The following is a 26,221-nucleotide window of genomic DNA, read 5'->3' on the forward strand; positions in this document are numbered from 1 at the left end:
GTCCTCTGTGTCTGCCTGCTCCTCTATCTGGAATGTGAGAGATGGGAAGGGAGATGCATGGTGCTTTTGCCTTTGGTCGTCTTCTCTTATAGCATAGAAATGACTTAAAATACCCATGGAAAAATTCATTCCCTGGAGTAGTATTTCAGCTGCAATTACCAAGACTGACTTGTGAAAAAATTCCAGTGGTGACTTTTACTAGGAAATTATCTGGGACAACTGGAACTAATGAAGAAAAACCCAGGTTGAGAGTTCAGTCCTTCTGGGATGGATTTCAATTGTAAAACTTCCAAAATATTCCTGCGACTGTTTTTAGAGAGGCAGAATAGAGGGATTGTAGTGATGATGCTGGACTGGGTGTAGGGGTGGAATTCATCATGATGCTTTGCCTCTGTGTTACCTTGTAGTTCAGTTCCATGGCCCTGCATGCTCTGTGGTTGCTGAGCAGAAGGACTGGCACACTGCACATCATTCCTGACCACATCCAGGGTTATACTGGAAACACTGGGCAAAACGAGCAACATCTACAAATGCTTCAGGATGCCTGTGGTGAGCCTATGTATCACACTGCCCAACTGCGTGAGAGTGACTGATGAGAACAGGGCACAGCCTGCCTGAGTGGTGCCACGGGGGTGCCCGAGTTCTCCTCTGTGCCCAAAAGCTGTGTGGTCAGTCTGCTTTGGCAGTGGTTTTGGTGAAAAGGAACTCTACTTTTAATGCTAGTTTTTCAACTAGGTGCTCCTTTCTGACAAGCCAGCCTAAAATCATCACACAGGTAGTGTTCAGTAGTACTTCCCAGTACTATAAAGAAGTGCCTGTGTGAGATTCTCAGAACTGATCATCCTGTAGCAGTGTGGTAATTCACCTGCTGGCAGCAAGCGGATGGGTTTGTCTCCCCTTACCAGCATGGTACATGTCTTGACTTGCCCTCAAGCTTTAGGAACGCTGTGAGCAGATGGCAGTGCCTCTCTGAGATGAGGTGGATCCACATTCAGAGTCTCCCACAGCCGATCTTCTGTTAAGACAGGCTCTGTCATTTGTATTTAAAAAGTTTATTTCTTAAAAAGTTTATTTCTCTTCCTCATGATCATTAGAGTTGCACAGTAATTTTAAAAAGGGACACTTGCCTGTTCAGATATTAGTGATTTCTGCCCCAACCAGACTGAGATGCAGAGTCTATAGATTGCTTTTAGAAACTGCTGGTTGAGTCCCTGCCCCATATACAGGTATGTTTTCACTTACGCTTTGACTTTTCCAGACATTTAACAATCCAGGAGAACTTAAATGCAGCAGAGGTACTGAGGAATGCCAAAACAATAATTTAGTGCATTTATGTAGCAGACATAACTCTAGTACAAACCATTCAATTTCAAGTGTCACCAGTCCCCAGAATCCATAAACAAAAGTAGTTTAACACACAAAGTACATGTGCCAGGTGAATGCACCTGAAGGAGGTTCATTTAGATGGCTGTAAACTGGACCAGAGCCTCAGACTGTGACTGGGCCACACTCGCTTTCTGGGATGGCGACAGTCTTCTTAGGTTCTTGAAAGTCTGAAAGGTTACAGCGGGTACCGGGTCAGTTAGCACAGAAAATGCCTAAATGCAACACATATTCCCTAGAGTTCTCCTGCCATCTGCTATTGGTGCACAGTCCCAAGCCAGCTGCACGCCCTGTACTAGCGAGAGTACTACTGCACTACTCTACTGAAAGCGCCATGTGTTGGCTGGCTCCGTAACATACCGTCACTTGTGCAGTGCTATGGAATAGAAAATGCTCACCACTTCCGCAACTGAAATTTCTTGAGCAGTTTCCTTGCAGAGCTAAGTTCCTGAAGTAATCCTGTGTTTTTCATTAAGAAATATCCTAACTGCAACCACAGACTGAATAAATGGGTTGTGTGTATTAGTTTCCTGAAAGGAACCACTCGCCCATTGTGAAGAGTGGGGAGGAACACAACTTTTACCCTTCATGTGCCACACAGCGGGGCTGGTTCTGGCACTTGGTTTTCCACTGACTCCTTAATCCCTCCAAACCAGCAGTAATTTTTGGCTGGAGAAGTGGGGTAGGGCTGATGCTGTCCACCTACAAAGCAGTGTAGCTGGCCAAACTAAGCAAAGGGCAGGCACAGCCACAAGCCTGGAGAAGGAGAAAGTGCAATATTCACATTTAGCAAGTGAGGAATTTTAACTTTTCTCTTGTAACTTCACACTAAATGGAAAAACTAAAATTGAAAAGATTGCCAAGCTTTAAGATCTAGCATTGCTGTAAGATGCATAGCAAAATAGCTACTTCATCTAGCTCAAACGAAGTTCCATACATCCAAAAGATTAATTCTGGACTGTGACCAAGCACAGCAACTTCCCATTTGAAACAGAATTTATAAAAGGGGAGAAGAACTAAAAGTTGGAACCAGGTTACTGCAAGTTCTACCGCACGCCAGTCTAATGATCTGCAGATGTGGTTTTGTTTTAGTTGAACAGATGCTATAATACATCTCTGTACACTCACCCTCTGTCAGATCTACCCAGCTGTCTTCCGTGTCAGGTAAGGGAACTGAAATTCCCATTGCTTTCCGGATTCCGTATGTACTAACAATGTCACCTGGAGTCACTTGTTGTGCTAGTTCTTTCAGGTTATTGGTTACTCTCTCAGCTGGAAAAGATAAGTAGAGGTGTTTATATGCTGCATAGGCACAAAATCCCCAAAATGAGCCCTTCACCCTGTAAAACCAGCTTAATTATTTAAGTACAGACAGAACTACATTAAGTATTGTATCTGCAACAGAAGCATTCTGTTGTACTGCATCCAGTCATGCAAGACACACTGGGAACTATGAGAGATGGTTAAGAAGAGGAGGAAGGGAAGAGCTGCTGAGCAAGGCTCAAGGAACACCAGAAGCTAAGGTGTGAGCTAACGATGCTTGGCTCACACTATTGCAACACCCAGGAGGAAGCTGGTGGCACCCACAACCACTGTGTCAGCACCAGAGGGCCTTCAGCAGCCAGCATTCAATTTTGTACAGACACCAGAGGCTCTGATCTTGTTGCTACAAATGTGGTTTTCCTCCCAGAAGGAAGCTGTAAGTACTTAAATATGTTAAGAAACATAACACTTAATCTGGTTTAGACTTGGTGTTATACCAACTTGGTAATATTTCTCCAATAATGGGGGATTTACCTTACCACCTCAAGGGAGTGATTTTATACCACATATGCTGCAGCTGGTACTGCACAAGTTGGTTTTACTTGCGCAAGTAAACACAACCCTCTGCACACAGTTCTGTCTTACAAGGCTGCCATTAACCCAGGCTGTGCAACTGACCTGAGAGACAGGCAGCTTGGTCAAACGATTAAAGAATGTATGACTGGTATTAACTGGTATAATAAAATAGACTGATAACCAGATCAAACCTGGAGTAAAGCTAGCCTTACGCTAAGAACTTAGTAATACTTAAGCAGGCCCTGTTCAAAGACCATGTAAAAATCAGGGAGTTAGAAGCATTTGGGTATTATCTGCCCCATGGCATACAGAAAGCTCCCAGTCAGTTCTAAGGAAATCTATTAATAAAGAGGAAATACTTGTAATTACTGTTCAAGACTTTCATCTGACTTTACATTGAAAGTTAAACTGTTAAAACTTTTGTCTTTCTTGAAGTTAATACAAGTTGGGACTTCATCAATTCTGCAAGAACGATCAGAAAAAGTGCATTTACCCAAGTGCATCTCTCTATAAGATGGACCCAGAAGACAAATCATATTAGGGGGTGGTTTTGTACTTAGTCGTTCATTTTGAGCATCCTGGAGTTCTCTCAACAGCTTTGTTGTTTCATCAAGTTTCCTCTGGAAGATTTCAGCCTCTGTGTAATGAAGAAAATAAATTCCTAACCAGTAAGAGAGTATATTCATTCACATTATGATATAAAATATAGTAAGGCTGACCATGCAAAAGGACTGAGAAAAAGAAACAGTTACAGACAGATCAGAAGTGCAAGTACCAAGAAAACTCACCCTCGGAATCAAACTCTTCTATAGGCATGCCAAAGTTTGTAACTGCTTTTAGTGCTGTAAGTCTGTCATTATTAGCAGAGTCCAACCTGGCAGCAATATCAATTTCCATAATCTAAAACAACAATAAAAAAGTAGCAGGTAGTAATTTAATAATATTTAGATCAGCCTTGAAACAACAACAACATTGCTTGGGGAAAATCCAAATGCAAAGTCAGTTAAAATTAATCTGCTCTACAAAAATGTGAACATATGGAGGGAAAGTTGAAAAGACACCCTGTGAACTTCCACTTCACTACAGTTACTCAGTTTATGATTCTATTTCATACTTGCACAGAAAGTGGCACCTGCCAAAACCACTGGGGGCATGCACAAGTGATAGAGAAACTTAACACCAGCATCCCAATTTAAAAAAAGAAAGAATAAAACCCCCTTGAGCTCACATAAAGCAGAGTTAAAGATTTGAGGCCAAAACTGAAAACCAGTCTGGGCACAGGCTGCAAGTGAACGCTCCAGGAGAGCAGCTCCTTCTCCCCCAGAACTGCTGCTACACTTTTTCTACGTGGGTGGAACGATTTTAGAGGTGTATTGTACGTCTACAGGGGACAAGGTATTTGAGAAAAGTTTCTCAAAGACAGCTGTGTTATCATGTGATATTCCCCACTTCTGTTACAAGTTCATGTTAAACCAAATCAGATTAAGGTAAGAGTAAAATGACTGTAGCTGCCAACCAGATCTAACACATGGTTAACTAATCAGAAACAAAATCTATAAGCATTTTCTTCCAGTTCTCTTGATGTAAACTCTCATTTAAGACTTAACTTTTTGGAGATTCTTACTCTCCAAATGCCTGCAAAAATCGCACGCTCTTGTCACAAGTCACAGAGTGTACCTTTACAGCCTGTCACTCTGTGTAGCTGAACAGGCCCTGCAGCTGTAGGCTGTGGGGTCAGACAGGTTGGTTAGAGTAGTTAATTGATTCAAAAGTTTTACCTTTACATCTCTCATTGCGTTGCTTCTTTCATGTGAGACTTCAGCTTCCTCCAATGGCTGAAGAGAGAAAGGATTTTTAAAGAGGGCATTAAAATTAATCTTCAAGTTCAAAGCAAAACCTTGCAAAATGCAGTATTTTTAAAGTGAGGTAAACATACAATGTCATAATAAGCTTCCTCTGCAAACCAAGTCACAAAGCAGCTGTTTTTTAGAGGGCTTTCTTCAGCTATTAACGTTTACTAAAGCTCATTTTTACAGCACACATTGTATTGTTTTTGCAAAGTCCACGTGCTTTTCCCCAGCAATGTCACATCAGACATTATTTACTGGGGGGCATGAAGAAAAGGAAGGATGACTTTTAGAGGCTGAAATGTATTCTGCTTCTGTGTAACTGTGTTTCTCTTAATACTTGCAACAGTAGTGGTTGAACCCTGTCAGTCGGTGTCACTACTGGGTACCAGTAAAAAGCTGAACTACTAACACTAAGCAAAGGTCTGAACTGGGGCTGAAGATTGATCTTTGACCCACAAACTATGGCTAGTATTAACTTAGCTAATATACGATCCATTAATAAAAGGCTATGCTCTGTTTATTTCAATAGTTTACACTGATGTGAAACTCAAAGCAAGACTTCTAGTTAACAGGAACTGTCCTGTGGAGATTCTCAACTCATTCTCAGATTGCCAATTAAGTTAACATTGTCAAATCAGCCCCTTTGATTCCCTTCATGTTTGGGATACACAGGTACTGAAATCTCCTAAGAGGTGAAGAGTAGCCATCTAGTATTCTTACATAGCACATACCTGAGTTTAAAAGCACTGTACCACGTAAAGGGAAAAACTAGTTACTAGTTCTCCTGAACTAAACAGTGGCTGCTAGGAACATGATAAACTTACTTCTCATGGAAATAGGAAAGCCTGTCCATGATCATCTCCTTTCTGAACTACTGCTTACTGGCATTTTCTTACTGAGGGGAACAGAAGCTAATGCTAATGGGAGTGGGAGGAGTAGACAGGGAAAGAATGTGTGACTGTCTCTCAATATTTTGTTAATTTTCATGTTTCACTAACTAAGAAGTCAAAATAATCCCTTTCCAGAAAATCCATCCACTGGAGACAAAGATCAGTCTTCACTTTCAAATTTTACCCATTAAAAAGGAGCCCATCAACAGGATCAGCATCACCTTTCCCTAGCTTTATAACTTGTGTGCTGAAACCACAGACAGACAGTACACATATCCACTCTTACCGCTTCCAGTTCTCTGAGAGCTCTAGAGTGTCCTCCTTTAGTTAGAACATCAAGCAAACTATCAGCCATTAAGAAAGGGTAATCCTGTGATTTCATCAAAAAATCATGGATACTAGAAGATCAAAAGAGTTAAAGTAACTATTTTAATAACAAACATTCAGTGGACAAATGCTACTTGAAGTCGAAACACTATGTACAGCATAGAAACACAAAAAGCAGTACAGAATTGGATCTAAACACTTTGCTTTAGTTTAGTTATCCATGCCTTCTGTAGCTGAGGAACCCATTCAGATTCCTAACAAAACCTGAAAAACTAGGAAAACTATACTGCCTCAGGCAGCTGCACTGAACTGAGAGCAAACCTTGCACTGTACCTCCCTTCAGTATTTCCACACCTCACACTAATTTATACTGCTGTGTATTCCATTTTTGAAATTCTCATAAATCAAAAGGACTTTAGTGCTGAAATTTTTTATAATCAAGAATAATAGAAACAGTGAGAATTATTTTTACTGTAGTAAATAATACAAAAATCAAGCAGTATACACAGTATTTAAGAACGTAACTGGGAATCACTGTCTCTGGACTCAGCTCTCCCACTACAACCATAGTAGTTTGGTCAGTATTTGACCAAAGATACGTCTCACTCAAGGCAGTAATTAAGTTCACTAATGTTAAAATATCAAGTTTGTATAAACACTTGTACCACTCAACATTTTCCTGGCTATGAACACAAGTCCTTCAGAGTTAGTCATAAGTATACCTAAATTTTAGTCTTGTGTGTTCCTATGCATCAGTAGTACCAAAATCCTTCAATTTTGGTTAATTTCACTTCACAGGCAAATTCTCTTATTTGCTTCTTAAGTCAAAAAAACAAAACCCAGCAGGCTATAAAGACAGTAGTGACATCATTCAACAGCAAAGACACAGTGACACACAGCTGCTTCTGAATGTGAAAGCTGTAATACACATCCTAGTTTTTTGATTACCTGAAAGATCCTTGATTAGACTCTTCCCCGTATGTTGAATAGATTAAGTCAGAATCTTCTTTGCTTATGTTGGCAAATGTGGAATCATATGTTGGAGCATAAGAACTATAGGGTCCGTAATTCAAGTATGTCACTAACAAATAACAACAGTATTAATTATTACCTCTGATATGTGTGCATCAGATAAAAGTGAGGAGTTGTAAAACAATCCCCAAAACCAAATTTTTAGGAACATATTTCTTACAGTGAAAACAAACTTTCATAGAATACCACCTGTTTACACCGTAAAATGTTTCAGTAGCATCTACTTCAAATGCATTTTTATTTAAAAATGTTTTATTAACAATACTGTACACCTTAACACAATATTAAAATTCAGTCTGGTGCTGGTAACAGCTTCTCAGGCTACCCACTATGCTCCCTCAAAGCTTGCAAAAAACTCTTTTCAATATAGATGAAGATTAAGTATGCCTCCCCTTTTGTATGTGTAAATTAAACCAGACTTTGTGATGTGCTGCTGACAGACATGCAATAATGCACTTTATCATGAAAAAAACCTTAGTTCGAAACTATTTGTGTGTTAATAATGAGATCAACATATTCTCTTTATAAAAGGAAGATGATTTATATTTAAAAAAAAGACCAACAAACCAAACACAAAACAAATGAGCACTTACCTGGAGTAACCTTGTTTCTTTTATCTTCTTTGAAACCTTGCAATGTATTAACTCCTGACTGAAGCCTTCCAGCTGTCATACCCAGCTTTACAGGACAGTAACCTGGCTCTACAATAGGATATACCAATACACAGCAATAGTGTGTTAAGCATAGTTAGGTGACAGAGGAAGACATGAAAACTCATTCAATACTCATAGCCAGAAACTTCAGAATAAAAAGGATAAAAACTCTCAAAGTTTTCCTCCTCAAATGCTTTGTAGTAAAGACTGTGTGTAGTCTTAAACGTGAATCCAGACTAAGCAAGTGGTAATACTGGTGAAGTGTAGAAAATCTAATGTCAATTCTAAGTTTTCATTATCAGCCTTCCTCCTTCCTGTCTTCCCCTAACAGAGGCTACAACATTAAAGAGGATCTGATTCTTCACGCGAAAGACCGCACTTCATTTGTTCTTTATGACGTTTTCCACTGCACAAATAGGGGAAAGGGAGAAGTTGAGTCTTCAGCCTGACTTCTGCCTGTTCTTGACCTTGTCAGTTCAGCTCTGTAATGAGCTGGCAGTTAAAAAGTCAAGCACCTGCACTTTTTTAGCTAGTGGCATTACACAGATGGCACCAACACATTCCCAGCGGCTAATTCTGGAACATCTGTGACCTTTCGGGCCAGGAGACACTGCACTCTGTACACAGACCAGACTTAAGGGGAGTTCAGGAATGAAATGTGACCAAGCATATGGCAGGTACTCTCTTCTCCAACAGCAAAAGCTTTCTAGTGCAGCTCCCACAAACAGGAGAAGCAGCAGCCATGAAGGGCTCCCTCCAGCTGCTCCTAATAACAGCCACAACTGGTCCGTATCTATATGCACCTTGAGCTGCAGCTTTTTAAATCCAGATCTTTATCAGACTGAAAAGAAACATTCAGTCCTTGGCCAGCATTTGCTGATCTCCCCAAGCAAAACAGCAGCAGGCCTGGTTGCTGAAAGCGGCTTGTTACCTGAATCGTACCAACCTACCTCCTGCAGTAAGGTCAACCGGATTAAGAAGGCCCAGAGTTGTTGTACCATCTGGTTTTCTTCTTTCAAATTCACACTGAAATAAGAGCAGACTACTTTAATTTCTTAAACTAATAAAACCATCTAATGAAATCGTCCTACTGATAGGAATCAGAAAGGGATCTGGAATGGTCAGAAGTGAGTGCTGCTTTAACTTTTTTATTTTCACTAATTTTTTTATTGACACAGGCACAAGGAATTAAGATATGATGATAACTACTGCTGTTTCTGTAGAGGCTAAGAGATAATACATGTAATTCATGTAGAAAAATGAAGTGGGCCCAGTATTACCAAACTGGGTTCCTTCTCCTGGAACATTAATAACCTTTGATCGGATACATGGCTGTTTCAGAACGACAGATTTTTGCAGGTCAGATTTCCTGAGGTTCCTACCATTCACATTTTTCTACTACTTTATGTAAAATTTCCAGAAATGTAAACTGAACTTGCTCTGCTGCTGAAATTCAGCATGGGTTCAGCTGGTATGCCTTTTTTTTAACCTTAAGATGTTATACAGAAGATCAGTTACGTGTAGAATGGTGTAAACTGTAACCAGTAAAAGCTACCTTAAGTTTCAGCTGACGCAAGATGCAAAGTAAGCCTATTTATGAAAAAGTGAAAGGCGTTATTAAATACACAAAGACTTAACCTGGCTGTTAGCAAGCCGTCTTGTTAACTTCCCTCCAGATTCTCTAACAATACGATCAATCTGCTCTTGTTCCCTTTCCAAGTTAGTGCTCCGCAATTTGTCTTCAAGTAGATCTTTGTCCTTCCTGTGAATAAAATGCACACAACTTAGTTACTATCTTTAACAGATAGGTTTAATAGACACCAACTGGTTAAATACCATGAAAGGATACAGTGAATAAATTGGTTTTGTGTCCTATGCAAACTGTTTTTGTAGGCAAAACAACTAACAAAACAAAAGTGCCACTGAATATAGCTGGCAAAAGTATGTGACAAATTTGCATCAGCAAATGCTTTTCTATGTTAATAACTGTAAAGGTCTTTAGCTTACTTCAGCCATATTAATGTCTGAGTTTAGCAGGTTGCTAGCTTTTATGTCATCACTCCCACAGAACTAACGAGGACAGTTTTGGTAAGATATTAGATACTCTGAAATTTACTGTCTGTATTTTCAAATCTGTGAAAATAAATTCTCTAGTATTTCAGAACACTGAAAAGAGTATTTCTAGATATTAAAAGACATTTCAGTAAGTATACATTCGGTACCTATGCATTTACATGTTTCAAATACAAAACCCCCCAACAGTACTTGAAATTGGCTACATAGTTATTTGTACCAAAATGTTTAAAAGCTCCTGTTTGCAAGCTTTCTCCAAAATACTACTACTTAAGTGAAATAGACCCTAAAACAGAAAATAATTGAAGGAATGGAGTTGATGAGCAGTACAGAGTTATCTACACAAAAAAAAAAAAAAAGGTATTGTAAAAGATTCTAAACTTATTTATTTTTGGTGTATGAGGACGTTTTATATAGATATTGCTTGTTGAGATGAGGAAGTCTTAATGTCTATGCAGTACCAGAAGAGAGAAACCCCCATCCACTGGTCCCTAAAAGTCATCTTGTTTCCACAGCATGTAAAGGGTGTATGCTGTAACTATTACTGAGGTAATACTTCACTTTTTGTGGTCTTTGCCAGGTGTTTTGAATGCTTTGGTATCACTATCCACAGTTTCTCCTTTGTCTTTTCCAGGACCATTTTCATCTTCCCCAGTTTGCTGCAGTTCTGGCTTGTCCTTCTGCTTCCTTGTCTTCTGCAGGTCAGCCATGAATTCTATACTTTGTTTCAGGCTCTGAATTCTCTCCTAAAAATCACAGAAATCCTTTTATTTGCTGCTTTAATGAATATTTTCATAACGCATAGAGTATTTTATTTCAGTTCATTCTTTCTTATGCTAGCAAATATAAAGGCACTTCAGAAAGTGAAACATTAAATACAAAATATCTGTTCAATAACTGATCTGGTAGCAGTACTGAGGCCTGACCCTTAAAACAATGTATTTAAATTCTTATATGCAAGCATTTGACAAATATGAAGTTTTTATTAGTTTTCACGAGATCCCTGTAAGGAAAGTGGAATGAAAGAGGGATCAGAAAAGAAGCAGTATATTTTTTAATATTTTGTTTTGTATTTTCTATTACCTGGCTCAGTATCTTCATCCCTGAGTGCAGCAGTTTTTTTGCAGCTTTGTAGTAAATGGTGTCTGGTTTGTTGTAAATCATTGCATTAGTACACATCAGCTTGAAGTTGTCCTGCACAGACATAATTTTGGAATGAAAATTTAAATTTTATAGTATACTGTATTAAAATCCTTGTCGCAAATGCACAATCTTGAGCTTGAGGGAAAAAATAAACTTCAAAGAACACTTTTAATCCATGAATCTAAGAAATCTATTTAATTAAAAATTTAAACAAAGGAAAGTTACAAGTCTCAAAACTAGCAATAAACATCCTGAAAGTATTCTCAAGTGTTCAGTATTGTCTGTAGTTTTAAAAGTGTTAATGGAAGTCCTCTCAGCTAAAATTACCCACTTCCCTGACCAATCAGCTGCCATTATAAGAAAAACAAGGTGAAGTGACATAAAAAAGACAATAAAGCTAACTTTTACAACAGAAAAGCTGCAATTCAAAGTTAAGTCATTATAAGGAATATGCTAAAGTTGCAATTACAATGAAGAAAGGTAATGTATGCTTGTTTGAAGTTCATTTCTTGAATGACTGAGCTAGAAACTTCACTTTCATACTCGCTGCAGAGCCTCTACATGCATATATGTTGTATCACATTCTCAGCTATTTACAAAGACAAAATGATAAAATGAAAAACTAACCAGAAACAGCTGAAACAACAGCGAATATTATTCTGAAGTTTTTGAGTTCTAAAGAGAAATGTGCTAGAAAATACAACCAATACTATTAACCAACATCCGCCTAAGTTCAACTGTTACACACAAATTACACTTCTTGAGTGCTCACCTAACCCCATAAAGAACTAGAGTATTTCTGCTGCAGAAAACAATAAAACAAGTTCCCACACCTTCTAAAAGTATTAGGGGCCTGCAAGACACACTACAGCACACGGTTAAGTGGTTGCTGCCAACAGACTGAGCTCATCTTGCCTTGGCTAGTTGTGGATCTACTAGATAAGCCTGGCTAGCAAAGAGGTGACTGGAGGCAAATAGGAAGTAGCAACAGACAGGCAAAGCTAAAAAATTCACCAGACTCCTTGTTTTTTGAGAAGCAATACATTCAAAAAAAAGAGAGAAATGCTAAGATGTTCATTCTTAAGTAAAGATCTAAAATGACACACTGAAGGACAAACTGACAGGTTCTATTTAATCCTGCATAAAACCTGAAACCATCCACATCTTTGAGATGTATATGTCCAAACCAGAAGTGTTTTCTCTTTCACTTCCAGAACTAATTTGCTCACTAAAATTCAACAAGAAACATTTCTTTAGGCAGAAGTATTGGTTCTTTTGGCACCTTCATATTCTCATAAAATACTGGAATTAAGTCAACTGAGCATAACACATCTCCATAGTCAAAATAAAATCTACAGAATTACCTTTAATTCTTCTATAGACTGGTACCCATTATTCTTGATCTTCTCTTTCATGGTACTAAAATCCATTGGGTTTTTAATGATCATGGAATAGCCAGGAGCAATAAAGTCAGTCACAGGAAATGAAAAGAAAGAACTTGGATCCTTTCTGTTAAGAAATGAAAAGAGTTTTTTGTTTCAATTTATAATAAAGAACATATTGAGCTTGGAAATTAAATAGAAAGGAAAGGCTTAAACTGAAAAGGAATCGAAAACATAAAGCTAGACGTGGCTTGTGTCAGCGCAGTATTTCACTTCTGAAGGTTGAACAGATCACAAAGCCAAACCCATACACCAAAAAAGTGCTACAAACACATTTTAGAAGTTAGTTTCACATTTTGATAACTACCTGTGCTCCTGAGAAGAACAAGAAAACCCTCCAAAAACAACAAAACAAAACGACCCCTTTTTAGGTTTTGGCTTTTCAAAAAGTGGTTTTGTATTATAAATTAAATCACTAAAAAATAAAGGGAACACATGTCATGAGAACATATACTTGTCATTCACTGCTTACTCTGAAATTAACTGAAGGGAAAGCTCGTTGTTGAAAGTTATGATAGAACTACTAACTAATGTTAATAGTTTTTTACATTAAAATTTCCCAAGACTTTCGGTGATCTCTGACATACACTGATGCTCCTGGGTGCTTCTAATAGCATTAAAATCAAAATACAGTTGGTTGGTATCTATCTTCTCCGTAGGATCAGGCTCAGCTGTAAGCTGGCAAGAATCTTGCCTCCCAAACCATTGTTTTTTGCTTTTCATTGAACTCTGCAGTGTGAGACTAGCCTCCTACACCAGTGCTGATACTACACTCACTGGTGGAATCCTTGGCATTTCAGGCCTTTTTCCTGAGGCTTACTTATGACTTAGGGATTTCTGCTCCAAGTTGCTACAGAACAGTGAAAATCCTTTTGCTATATATCTGCAGAACCATACAGGACAGATATTCTGTGACATCTGTGGAACACTCGCACAACAGCTTCCAACTAAGAGAAAGGATTCAAAAGCAAAAGTGACTGCTTCTTTCTGTCTGTGTGGGAAGGTACCCAAAAAAACACATCCTCTTTTTGATGGTTGTTAGTTTCTTGAAAATGACACCAAAGTCTTGAAAATTTGAAGTTAAGAGAAAACTTGTGAACCAAGTTTCAAGCTTAATCTGGTGAGACAGGTGAAAGGAGAGATCTTTCAAACACTCTTGTGCAAGACATACAGATATTCTTTAAGTCATGAAAGAAAAGGTTAAACCACAGACTACTTGAAAGAACTACAAATTCTGCAAATCTGATTGTTTTCATCAAAAGACATTCAATTAATAAGACAGAAAGAGAATGTGGTTTAAGTTTTCAATGTGTACTTCCTTTCTATAGTAAATAATGCTAAAAATAGAACTCCAGGTAAAAGAAGGATCAGTTCGGCAAGTTCATTCCAAACTCTTGCGCCTCTCTGAAAAAGGCTTCTTATAAAGAAAGCGTCACATTATTGGAAAATTGTCTCATTTTTAGAAGCTTTTAAAAAGTACTTTAATCTTGAAACTGGAGGTGTTTGCCAGAAGCCTAAGCTAAGAAGTTTTAAGTTATTCTTAAACTAGTACTTAAATTCCTAAACCATTCCTGTTAGCAACATATTTAGCAATATTTTCACTCAGCTTTTTATATGCCTCTTCCCTCAATGTATGTTATTTTCATTTCATAGCCCTGAAAGCATGTAGCACAGACATTTACCTCTGCAGCTGTCTCATGAGTTGATTCAGAGCTTCCTGAAGTGGTGTCTGCTCCACCTCTAGACCAAAAGGAAGTGGAGGGAGAAAGGGTGTGAGACAGAACTGACTGCAAGAGGTACTAAATGTCCAAGATACTAGAAATCAACAAAACAAAACGGATGCAACTTGCGAATTTATCATAAATGAAAAGAATACAGTGGAAAAACCCACAACATATATAGGGGATCTACTTTTCTCACTGGCCTTACTTGACATTCTGCCCACTCTGACACAGGTGCCAGGCACCATTCTGCGAAAGTGGTATACAGGAATGTAATTTCAGATTTTTGTATGAGATGCGGAAAACCACCAAAATGGCAACATCAATCAAGTTACTTGCTATAGAAACAAAGAACAATAAAACATGAGTCAATTAAAGAAAACTGCAATTAACAAAAGAAATGTCTTTCTTTCCCCCCCTACCTTCCTGTTTTGACAAAGTACTTGTCAATGGTTTCTCTGGTGGCAATTCCAATCTGATGGGGGTTTGACATTTCATTTCCTGTTCTCCCTCACTGTCTGCAGGGTCTCGGTCTCGTTTCCTTTTATCTTCCTAGAAAGAGAAATACTGTTATAGAAACTTAGAGAAGCTGCAAAACCAGCATTACCACTGTACATCATGCTCTCTGGATTGTTCAAAACAACTTCACATAGTTTAAAAAAATAAAAGTTGGAAGTCTTAAACTTTATGTACTGTCTCCATCTGCTGGACAATAAAGTAATTCAGCTACAGAATGCAATGTATCACAGGATTATTTTTTTTAAATGTGACAGACAACCACTTACAGCATGACAGGAACAACTCTGCACAGACAGTTGTCTCCAGGGAAGCTCCTCAGATGATATTTTAAGTTTTAGAAAAATAGGTATGAAACAGCCAGGAAATTTAAATTAGAGGTACCGATAATTCTTCAAATAAATGTGAATTACTTGCCACGTTAAGAATTTGACAAGAGAAATATTTTTTTCAGTTTGAATTAAGAACTTATGATTCTGTGGTTCTAACTTGTAAAGCCTTCATCCTGTTTTATATAAACAGATTTAGAGACAGTATCTTCCCCTTTTAAATTTTCTGTATTTTTTTAAAGATGAGAAATTTCAAATTACTTCATTCATCTTTTTCTAATAAAAATACCTGGAGAAAAGGAATCTGCAAAACTAATACAGTAAGTTTGAATGTATTTCAATTTAAGGATACAAGTTACAGTCCTATCTGCTCACCCTTTCATGCGAAGTTAAAGCATGGTTTTTTTTGCTAGCATGACTACATACCTTAACTTTTCTCTTTCTTTTCTCCTTTTCTTCTCCAGGAACTTGTTTTTCTCCTTTCTTCCTTTTTTTCCTTTTTCTGTCCTTGTGTTTTTCATGTTCGGATTTGTCTTCATACAGGCTGGAATCAAGTCCTGCATTTCCAGTAGAGAGCTCAGCGACTTCACTTCCTCCAACTTTCAGCACCAGCTTCAGTGGCTTTTCTACATATTCTTAAGACAGCAGAGAAACAAGCGGTGTGAGCACCGTGCTCCTGCCCTCAGCCTGAACCCGCCACCACACGCTCTCCCGCCCCAGCGCCCCTCCCCAGCCTGTCACTGGCGCACACCGCATTTGCGCTCGGGACCCGCTTCTGCCTCTCCCCCAAAGGAGTTAGCGCCGCCGGGCCGAGCCCCGACGCCAGCCCGCAGCCCCGCCCGGCCTCACCGGCGGCACTAGGCCGCTCCCCCCGCGAACTCGGGTTCGCCCGTGTTCTCAAACCGCCCGGCGGGTGGGCCCGGCCGGGCCGCGCTGCCCCCTTGGCGGGGCGGGCGGCAGGAAGGGCCGAGGGCCCGCGCCCGCTGTGGCATCTCCCTGCCCGGCGGCGCTGCACCCACCCTCGTAGGGGTGCTTGTCCGACTTGTGCTTCTTGTGCTTCTTGCCCATGGCGCCCGCCGGCCCGCGCAGGCCGCGCTGCCCTGGCGGAGACCGGCCCCGCCGACAAGCGGCGCCGCCCGCGACCGGCCGGAGGGGAGCGCCGCAGGGAGGCAGCGCCCCCTGGCGCGCTGGAGGTACGGCGAGCCGCGCTGCAGCCGGCGCATGCGCAGTGGCGGGGGGGGCCTCGCAATGGGTTTGGGCGGCAATGGCTTGCGGGGGCCGGGGCAGCGGCAGCGGCGGGGCGGTGACAGGAGGTTCCCGCCGCGCTCCCGTGGGGCCCGCACCCCCCCCGCAGAACCCGCCGCCCGCTCCCCTCAGAGCCGCCGTGTTTCCCCACCCTCGGTCTGCGGGCAGCGCAGCGCTTTGGCAGGATTCAGCCCAAGTACTCCAGTGTTCGCACCAGCCTGCGCTGCAGCAGCTCCCCTGCTGTGGCTGTAAGTGCTGCGGGGCGAGTGAGGTACAAGCGATAGGGGTGCTGGGAAAACCTGCTTTCCTGAAGCAGTTTTCATTGCACCTGACGAGGCATGAAGGTCAAGCACGCTTGGCCTGGCGTTGCTGCCAGAGGTCCGGCTTGCAGCAGACCCGCAGTCCGGGATAAAGGGTGCCAAGCAGTGGCCCACTGGTCCCAAAGGTTGAGAATCTGTGTCCAAATTTTGTACCAATGAGAAGAGCAGAGGCTGTATGTGCCTAAGGGAGGGTCAAGTGTGCAGAGGTGCGCTGAGATCTGCACTAATGGAAGGGACGGGTCTCTCCTGTACCCTGACAAAAAGCAGTGGTGGTTGTGCCAGCCCTGCGCTGCTGGGGCAGGCTCTGCCTTGCAGACTGAGTGACTAAACTGAAGGCTCACCAGTTTTGAAAGCAAAGGCTTTATAACCAGATTATTAATTTAAGGCAAATATATGTGTATTGTTCATTACATGTTAAAAATAACTTAGAAATGGTGGAAGTTAACGCGTTTGCCTTGCCTGGCAGTACTTCTCGAATCAAGCAAATGGTTTTCAAAACCAAGTAACACTGATTATATAGTCCTTCAAATCTAATAGTATATTTGCTGAGATCGCTTAAACTGGAGTCATGGCTGTTTCAACAACACTGTGAAGGTAATGTTTCCTGCTACCACCTATTCTGTATTGCCTCTTGAAATTTCACTTCTCTGAAGTTTAGTGTGCCAAAAATAAACTGCGTCTGTTTCAAAAGAGAAGCTTCAGTTTTATTCCTACGCAGTAGTCCTGTAAGTACTCCTCAAGTTTGTTGACTCACATGTAATATTTCATAGCCAAAGAAAATAAGTTAATTAGAAATTTATGGTATGAGTGGCTGTACATCTACACAAGGATTATTTTGAAAGCTTGGGAAGTTAGAGAAAAATCTCTTGTTCATTGTCCATTCAGACACTGGGAACGCAATCAGATGTGACAGCTTTGTTTTGCATTTTACTGGTTAGATTTACTGTCATTTGGTAACCTACTCAGAGAATTGTGTGGGTGGTGCTCTGGAACAAGCCACAGCTTTGCTGCTTGATCTTACTCCAGTAGTTTGAAATTCAGCTATAATAGACACAGTTGTTTTTCTAATTCACATCTGGATCCTTTAATACTCTTATTACACATGCAGTGAATGTTCTTAAGCATACTTTAGTGAGAGGTAGAGGGCTTTTGCTTGGGATGTGGCCACATGTAGAAAATACAAGACTAGTAAATATTTAAAGGACGTGTTTTATAGAATGAAAAAAAGTTGCTACATCCTCTATTCTTACCAGAGGACTGGCAGACTTTCCAAGGTTGTTTTTTTTTTTATTTCTTTTAAATGTTATGGCAAGACCATTTGTTCAGTTGTTATTCTGAGATTTCTTGTCCTGAATTTAATGAAATTTGAGAGAATTATACACAAACAAGTAATGTGAGATATTGCCAATATTGAGAGCTGCCCTTTCTGGTTGTCTCCTTCAATAATATTCCCTGGATGAGAGAAAGATACTTGTTCTTAACTGGTAGCACACACGCACACTGCTGGCATACACTGGGTTTGCCATCCTTGTCTCTAGCTCTCCTTTCCCATTAAAAGAGCAATATTTCTTTCCCCACAAAACTACTCGTTCAGCCTTTCAAAGCACTGTTCAGCTTGGGCAAGCTTGGAAAGAGAAGGTGCTGCATTCCTCAGCAATATTCAAGAGCATTGTTGTTGGGTTGTACTTGTCACTTCCCTGAGAACTGGCTCTGCTGTTACCTGTAGCACCAGAGGAAAAGTAAAGGAATCTTATCCCTGCCTCCTCTTCCAATCCATTATGTCTTCTCAGCCCCGATCAGGGACAGCCGTTCCAATTTCAGGGGAATTCAGTTGTGCAAAGAGGAAAAATGGAAGTCCTGGATGTTCTACAGATCAGCCTAGGTGCTGGTTGTGACTTGGAACAGCTGTCATTTAAATGCTTGAAAAGTAATTTGTTCTGTCACCTTTAAAAAAAGGTCTTACTGTGACCTGCTGTTTCCTATTGATGATGTTTCATATTTTCAGATAAGATGTTTACAACATCTTTGATTTTACAACAACCAATCACATTGTCCACACATTATACTTTTGCCCCATAAAAGTGAAGGCTGGTGGTGTTCAGACCTGACTCAAGGTCACAAGAGCTTTGCTGGGATGTATGCCTGGTGCCATGGCAGAAGAGCTCTCAGGGTGGCCAGAGCTGCAGACTTCAGAAGGCTGACTGTTTCTTTCACATTTATTGCAAGCCTCACACTGTTTAATGTTTTGCCGAATTCCTGTCTACTGAAACAATTTACTTAGCTGTAATTAAAAAATTAATTAAAATAAAATCTCTTACATACTGTTATTATAGAAAAAGACTTAGAAATGTGGCATAGGCAAACCCTAGGAAGTGGGAAGTCAAATAAAACCACCACATTCAAATAATCTACATTTTGCACTGTTTAAGTTAATCTGGTGACTTCCTTGGAAATCTGACTCTCAGACTTCTGGATCCTTCTCTTGACTTCTGTCTGATACTTACATCTGTTAGTCACATTCGAGATTTCAGGATATGGACCTAACTTGCCGTGCAATGCACATTCAAAAATTCGGGGTTTGTAATGCTTCCTGAATGGGCTGTTCTGCTGATTTGAATTGCTATGGCTAGGAAGATAATTTCAAAGCTTTTACAAGTTCAAGAAATGGATCTCTTTGTTTTTGTTTATTTTCCCAGTATATGACAATCCCAAGATTTAATCCCCACACAGCAAGAATACATCTTATATGTATTGTATATATGTATGCTATATATTCTATAGCCTCTTCCTGTCACTTGGATTTGAAGTAACTGTAGCATAAACCTCACTTCGAGGTGTAAAATTTGGCATCATTATTTGAGGGGTCAGCATTTCAACATGCCATGCCATGTTTTCCTCCTTTTCTCTCCTTTCCCTGTCTTTTTCCCCTCTCTTTCCCCCCCCCCCCCATTTCTTTCTCCTCTTCCTTTTCCTTTAACTTAAATCACAAGAGAGAGTAAAATTTATAACTGTCTCCACTGTACAGTCTTGCAGATGGCTGTGAAAGAAACTTTTGTTCTCCTAGTCTTTAATTAAAATCACACATTGGCATTTGATTTCTTTTGGACTTTTGCTGAAGGGCTTTAACTTTATTCCTAACAAATTGTCTTCAACAGACAAAGTATTTGATGTCAAACATTTTCTTTCTTTTCCTTGTCTTCAAAAAAGTGTTCATGGTGTATATTTGCACTGAAATAGACAAATTTGAATAAGGCTGAGGGCAGTTATTGGTAGGTTTATAGTACAGGGCTTTAAAAATCTGTTTCATGAAGCATGCGTTTTGATTACAGGCACAGCAAGACCTTCTAAAATATGTCAGATTACTGGAGTGTTCAAATTTCTTTCAACAGTCTTTAACTCCAGCTGGAAAATAAAAATGTATCCTATGTTTCTCTGTTGCTACCAAAAATTATATAATGTAATCTCATTATTTTCTGTTTGTGTAGAAATTGTAGGGCCTCCCATAAATAGGCTTTAACGTGAAGTAAATTAGCTGTTAGTTATTTTAAGATTTTTTGCATGATGTGTGCTATATACTAATACTGAGCCCACTGAATCATCTGAATCATCGTTTAATTGTAACATTCTTCACTTGTATACAGAATTATCTGGAAACTATGTAAGAAATATAATATAGAAACTTTCTATATAAGAAGTATCATACAGTAAGTTTCCAATGAGAACTATATAAGAAGTGTCATGGAAACAATGTAACACAGTTTCTAATATACAGCTTTCTGGAAAACAGTGTCAGATTTCTAAAAAGGAAGCTATTAGATGTTAACACTGGATACCAATGGGTATTTCCTTTATGTTCTCAAGTTAATCTGCAGTGAGGCCTTATAGCAGGACTAAATAGATGAGAGGTCTTCTATTTCTTCTGAAGGTTGCAGTAACTTTTGTTTGGTTTGATGAATTTAGTTTTGGGAGTTGATGATAAAGATTTTCCGTTCTTACATGCAACTTTTGGAAGTATATTTATCCTTCCTGTGTGATGTGTTTGTTTTTTGAGCAAAATACATTCTCTGATTGAGGGAATGCAAATAGAGAAGCTTCCATTATTTACAAAGAAAAGGACAATATTGCTTTGGCCCTCAAAATATTATGTTGTCACCTAGGAAAGTTAACCGGTTTTATTATTACTTGATCTGCATGTAGCTTCGTAACAAGATCTGCGTGTCAGCTGAAGGTGTATGATTTTTGCTAATGCAATAGCATGGTAGAATTCTTACTGTGACTGCAAGTTGAAGTGCATGAAGTGTGCATGTGTTTTGCTAATGTGAACAGAGATATTTCAGATGTCAGCTGAACGGATTCCAGAATTACATCACAGAGTAAGAAGGAAATTTGTTTCAGCTTATGCATACAAAACCCCAGAGCTGGGCCAGGGCAAGAACCTCTGTGTCAACAGTTGCTTCTGACTAGTCTCTTTGAACGCTCTTACCTATGCTCTTTGAAATACTTTTCGTTAGCAATTAAATAGCTAGCAGTAACTGTCAGCATGTAAAGCCCTACTTCAGGTCACATTGTTTCCACGTATGATATTATTCAGAAAATGTCTGCGTGGGCATAATTTCTAAAAAGCTATTTGTAAGTTTGATCACTGTCTAGTATTAGAAATGCAAGGTCTCTTTCTTGCTGGTTGAATGTGCAGGATTAATAATTTCCGTTCACTGCGTATTTTCTGAGGATCATGTTCCTCATCTTAATCAATGTCAAGTTTCTATAGCAACTAGCATTTAAGAGTGAGAGAAAATAATGCATGTTGCTATCACTGTTAGCTACTAAGAGTGATGGAGGAAATGTATGAAAATAGAAGTCCAAGTGTTTTCTCATGGACCTCCACCTGTCTTTTAAAGAATTTGGATGGAGATCTGTGGATAGCATAAAATCATATTAATCTACATTCATTTAACTAGACACCAAACATCAAATAATGTAATTATTTTAATTGGTCTTAGGCAGTGGGGTTTTTTATTGTTTGTTTTTTGTTTTCTCCCCCTCCCCCCCCCAAAATACTAAGCAAAGAAGGATGCAATAAGCACAGTCACTTCTGGGTATGTATTTGGTCAGTGTGTAAATAGCATAACCAATATAATTTAATGTGTTAACAGAGATGATGATAGAAAAACGAAAACCTCTTGCTAATGGCTAGTGTAGTCCAGAAGGAAGAGGTAGATTCTGGTAAAAGCAGAAGGATGCAAAGCTCGGGAGCCAAGTCTGCTGAAAGCTCTGGAAGGAGGTTTCCATGTGTGTACAAGTACGTAGAAGGGATACTAAAGTCACTGGGAGTTTTTCATAAGCAGGTTTGGTTTGTCGTCTATGACACAAAGAAACATTGGGTTAAACATTTTTTATGACAGACATTTATTTAAGCCCAGTATTTTACACTAGCACACCTTTCTAAAAATATCTGAACATGTATGGCTGAAGTAAAGAATATAGACAGTGTTTCACTGATTCCTGTATTACTATTAATATGACTTGTTAGCTAAAAGATTTGATATGACTGTTTTCTTGAATCTGTGACTGTTAAAGGGACAGTGTCGTTTGCCACATACATATGCCCTGACAAAATCTAGTGTGGCAGATGGAAATGTTTCCCTTAGCTTGAATAGACTGTCTCATCATTATGATGTGTTTTCTCTTTTTTACTTTAGCACTGAAGTGCTGCATATTCTGAGGGTGGTAACTCCCCTCTGGAAGCACATCATAAAGTATTAGTGGTGAAGAAATGGCACTTTAAGAAAAGTGATCCTAATTCATTTACTTGTGATAATAGGCGTAATAATCTGTTTCTATTCCAAGATCTGTAAGATTGTAATAAACTTTATGATAAGATTGTAATTCAGTTGTAATTATGGATGGTTACCTGCATATGATGTCCATAGAGCAGTCATATTGATCACGCTGTTAGATAGGTATGTATATTTGTGTAAGTCTGTGTGTTGTAAATACTTTTCCTGTGACCTTGTCCAAATCTTGTCGGTGCCTCTTTTAATAAACCTCTGTTGAAGTTATTTTATGCACCTGAAGAAATACCTTGTTGCACTCAACTAAAATAGCACGATTTTTGCTAGACATGCATGAAATTGCATGAAATTTAAATATTTATGACATTGGTTCTTGGCTGCTATTGCTGCACAGGTTGGGAAAATTAAACAGGATTCAGCTAGGTCCACATAGCTTCCCTCTCGAATGGAGATGGATGGACAAATGGGATTTATCCATCATTCCTGTTTCTCCCTAGTCAAGTGGAGGATTTAGAGCAAAAGAAAGCAGAAACTTGAATAGCAAACAAGTTGGAACTGAGGCCCGCCTTAGCAGTTGCAGCAGGTAAGTTCCTTAGGGGATTGAGGCATTACTGGTAGAGGTCTTTTTCAATGCAGGATATTGTCTTCTGTGGTGCCTTGTTCCACCCCAGTGGTTTACCTTCGTACCCTCCCTTTCTGTTTAGCTAGTCCTTTCTGAATGCAAATCACACTTGTATTCCTGAGTGGGTTTAGTTGAAATCTGCATACCGTTGTGTTGTTTATTTTGGTTACTAGTTACGTTCTTCTATTTCAAGCTTACTCGAAGGTGTTTAAGGCAGCAGCTATCATGGAGCAGACTTCCTGGAAAAAATACCTGGACAAAGGAACAGAAGCTTCACTCTGTGATTGCTGTATGTTTATAACCATGTAGCAAGGAAGTAGCTCTACTTCTGTGCATGTCTAGCTGAAATCTAGTGAGTGATGCATGCAGCCTGGCTGCTGTCTTTCTATGGTGCTTGAAACAAGAAGGTCCAAAGTTTTGCTTGGCATTTGCTATAATCGTACTGAAAGAAGTGTGTCCCTCAGGCTTGGAGGAGTATTTAACTCTTAATAAAATCCTCTCAGTAAGATAGCTTAAGGAATAAATTATTTTAACATAAAAATTCTAGCTCAACGTTGTCTAAATGGTGAGCTAATTGTTTAAATATGGAGCAGATCTCCAGAAAAGCCATGCCATCTTGTAGCAGTGTAAGATCAGGCACTGAAAATGAGCATGGAAAGTTTGAGCTCTAGTTTTAACTGGTGGGTGTGGCCTGATTTTTTTTGGAGATGAAACCAAATTATATTTAGTATTGATTCTGAGTCTGATCATGTTGCTCTTACTCACGTGTAGTCCTGCTCATTTCAAATACCTGCAAGCTTTGCTTGTTCCACTAAGATATTCCAGGCTTGTTCTGAATTTCTTTGGGTCACTTACTTGGCCAGACTTCATTTGAAGTCTTGAACCATTTTTTTTTTTTCCTTCCCCAGCAGTATATATTTTAATTGCTTATGTCATATTTTAAATTTAATGAAGCACCTGAAAATGCCTGTGTTCATAGCAGGTCCATCAGACTATGCCATTAGACACGTATCACTCAAACAAAGGTGGAAATGAACCTTTTCCTAATAAGGTTTAAGTTGCTATAAGAGGAGAAACAGATAGTAAAATTTACGCTTGTATTAAATTTGCACTTGTAAGATATAATAGGAAAAAGTTTAATACAAATGTGCAGCAGAATCTCAGATTATGCTCGGGTTGATTATTTTAGGTAGCAATTCAGTTTTTTAATTTTATTTTGGTTTATGTAGTGGTGTCTCTAGAGGAAACAGCGAACAGCAAAAAAATAAGAGCATTAGGCCACTTGGTGGTGTAATATGCAAAGGAAAACGAATCCGTTATGTTCAAGTGAAGAAAGCATACATAATAGACCATTTTTTACTTGCTTTTTATCTGATTAAACACAGTACAAGACATTACCATGAATAGCTACTTTTAAAAGACCTTTAAATTCAAGTAGGTAGTCAAGTACATTTTGTAGGGTAAATTCTGTTTTTAGCTCAGCTCTCACTGAAGGTGTTTATGTTCAAGCTATTAATGATGTTTGTTGGTTCAGAAATCCTGAACCAGTTCGCGGTGGAACATATATACTTTAAAAATGCAGAGGGCCACAGGGAATCTGCAGCCCGCCCTGTGCGTGACTTTAGCTTTGGTTTTCATCTGCTAGGGTCTGGAGTCCCGCACATTCACAACAGGTGCAGCAGCTTCTCCTCAGCTCTTTGTATCTTACACGTGAGCGAGATGCTCCGGCAAGGCTGTGGCACTGCAGTACTATGTGAGATACCATGAACTGCATGATCTGGGGCAAGAAAGCAGGGGTAATGGGCACCAACAGTCCGTTACGCTCTCCTGCGAATGTGTACACCTGCCAAAGTTATACACGAGTTTTCATGGTGATGCTGAAACACATGTATGTACACTTGTGCAGTGAATGCCAACAGGGAGGGTAACGTGTTGTTTGTGCTTGTTGATCAGGTTGGTGGGGCCCGTTTGTTTTTCTCCATGCAGTAAAAAGAATGAAAGGTCCAGCCTTTCCTTGGCTTTTAGTTCAAACTTCTTTTAGGCAGGTGCAAAATGTTTGAGCTCAGCAGGATGCCCAGGGTCTGTAAAGCACTGTGCAGGGACAAAAATTCATACTGTATGCACTGGTGTACATGTCAAGGGAGAAAAGTGAGGAAGAAAGAATCAGTATAATGCTGCTCTGCAAATTCTAGCAGAAGTAAAAATTTTCCCTGCTAAGTGGGGCCCTCTAAGGAATGTCAGTGTAGGCAAACTATTATTCTGAAATGGCAATCGGAATTTTGTCTCTGGGGAAAGGAAATAACAAAGGAAAAAAGAGGAAGGTTCCATTCCTGTTTGACAGAAACATCAAAATAACAGTGAAGTTTCATTTTGAGATTGAGGAAGGAAAAAATAAAGATGTTTTGACTTTTACTTGGCTTGAGTTTGGTTTGTCTTTTTAGCCTACAGCTGAAAAATGAAATAAAATTAAGAACGACTTCAGCCTGGGCTGTTCAGATGAAGCTGAAGATGTGGTTTAGCCTTGTCCTTGATGATTGTACCAAATCATTTCTAGGAACTGAAAGAAGTAGTAGGTACTTGCTAATTTTAAGAACAAGTGACCAGGGTGGTGTCCCAGAGGGTGCTAACCTAGTGGGACCTCAGCTTAGGTGAATTTATCTGTGTCATATTATTATGTTCCTTTGCCAATGCAGAATGTATAGTCGAAGGGAGGACTTCATGTGTTGCCTCTAAGGGCTGGAAGAAGTGGCTTACTTTTTAAATTGGTGTGGAGCGTACTATTGTGCTTCAGAAGACAGACAACATCAGTGATGGTTGATCTGTTGCTTATCATGCTCGTTACTGTGGGTGATGTCATCCTGGATCATATTCTTCCAGAATACCTTCAACACTCCACAGGTTTTTACATAAATTAGACCTGAAATATTTTTAACTTTCCCGTGACAAGCCAGGTGGCAGACAGTTGATCTTCTTATGTTGTACATACTATCTCCTGAAACTTCCAAAAGGTACTGCTGGCCAAAGATGTAGTGTGGATGGGGAAC

At 39.6% G+C, this 26,221-nt stretch overlaps 1 protein-coding gene across 3 annotated transcripts; it reads right to left on the minus strand.

Annotated features, from left to right (window-relative positions):
• Window positions 1-1,051: 1,051 nt before the first annotated feature.
• Window positions 1,052-16,378, minus strand: BRD7 (bromodomain containing 7). 3 transcript variants are annotated; one of them, XM_030471083.1, is made up of 17 exons: window positions 16,218-16,378; window positions 15,625-15,833; window positions 14,776-14,905; window positions 14,315-14,372; window positions 12,555-12,699; window positions 11,131-11,241; window positions 10,609-10,793; window positions 9,613-9,736; window positions 8,925-9,000; window positions 7,915-8,022; window positions 7,238-7,370; window positions 6,249-6,360; window positions 5,001-5,057; window positions 4,011-4,122; window positions 3,716-3,859; window positions 2,512-2,655; window positions 1,052-1,553 (listed from the first exon to the last, which is right to left on the minus strand). In XM_030471083.1, the coding sequence occupies exons 1-17, from the start codon at window positions 16,264-16,266 to the stop codon at window positions 1,489-1,491; spliced, it is 1,962 nt and encodes a 653-aa protein (XP_030326943.1). In that variant the 5' UTR covers window positions 16,267-16,378; the 3' UTR covers window positions 1,052-1,488. The 3 variants fall into 3 exon arrangements, with proteins under 3 accessions (XP_030326943.1, XP_030326944.1, XP_030326945.1); XM_030471084.1 differs by lacking the exon at window positions 5,001-5,057; XM_030471085.1 differs by lacking the exons at window positions 15,625-15,833; window positions 16,218-16,378 and adding an exon at window positions 15,139-15,242.
• Window positions 16,379-26,221: the final 9,843 nt, after the last annotated feature.

The sequence above is a fragment of the Strigops habroptila genome, chromosome Z (assembly GCF_004027225.2).
Source record: "Strigops habroptila isolate Jane chromosome Z, bStrHab1.2.pri, whole genome shotgun sequence".
Classification (NCBI taxonomy): Eukaryota; Metazoa; Chordata; class Aves; order Psittaciformes; family Psittacidae; genus Strigops; species Strigops habroptila.

Bases quoted from the DNA above. Each gene is read 5' to 3' on its own strand.
- BRD7 (XM_030471083.1), bottom strand. From the start codon at position 16,266: ATGGGCAAGAAGCACAAGAAGCACAAGTCGGACAAGCACCCCTACGAG. The intron at 15,834-16,217 runs GTGGGTGCAGCG...TGCTGTCTTAAG, and splicing joins GGACAAGCACCCCTACGAGG to AATATGTAGAAAAGCCACTG. The intron at 5,058-6,248 runs GTAAGAGTGGAT...TTCTCTCTTCAG, and splicing joins CTCTCAGAGAACTGGAAGCG to CCATTGGAGGAAGCTGAAGT.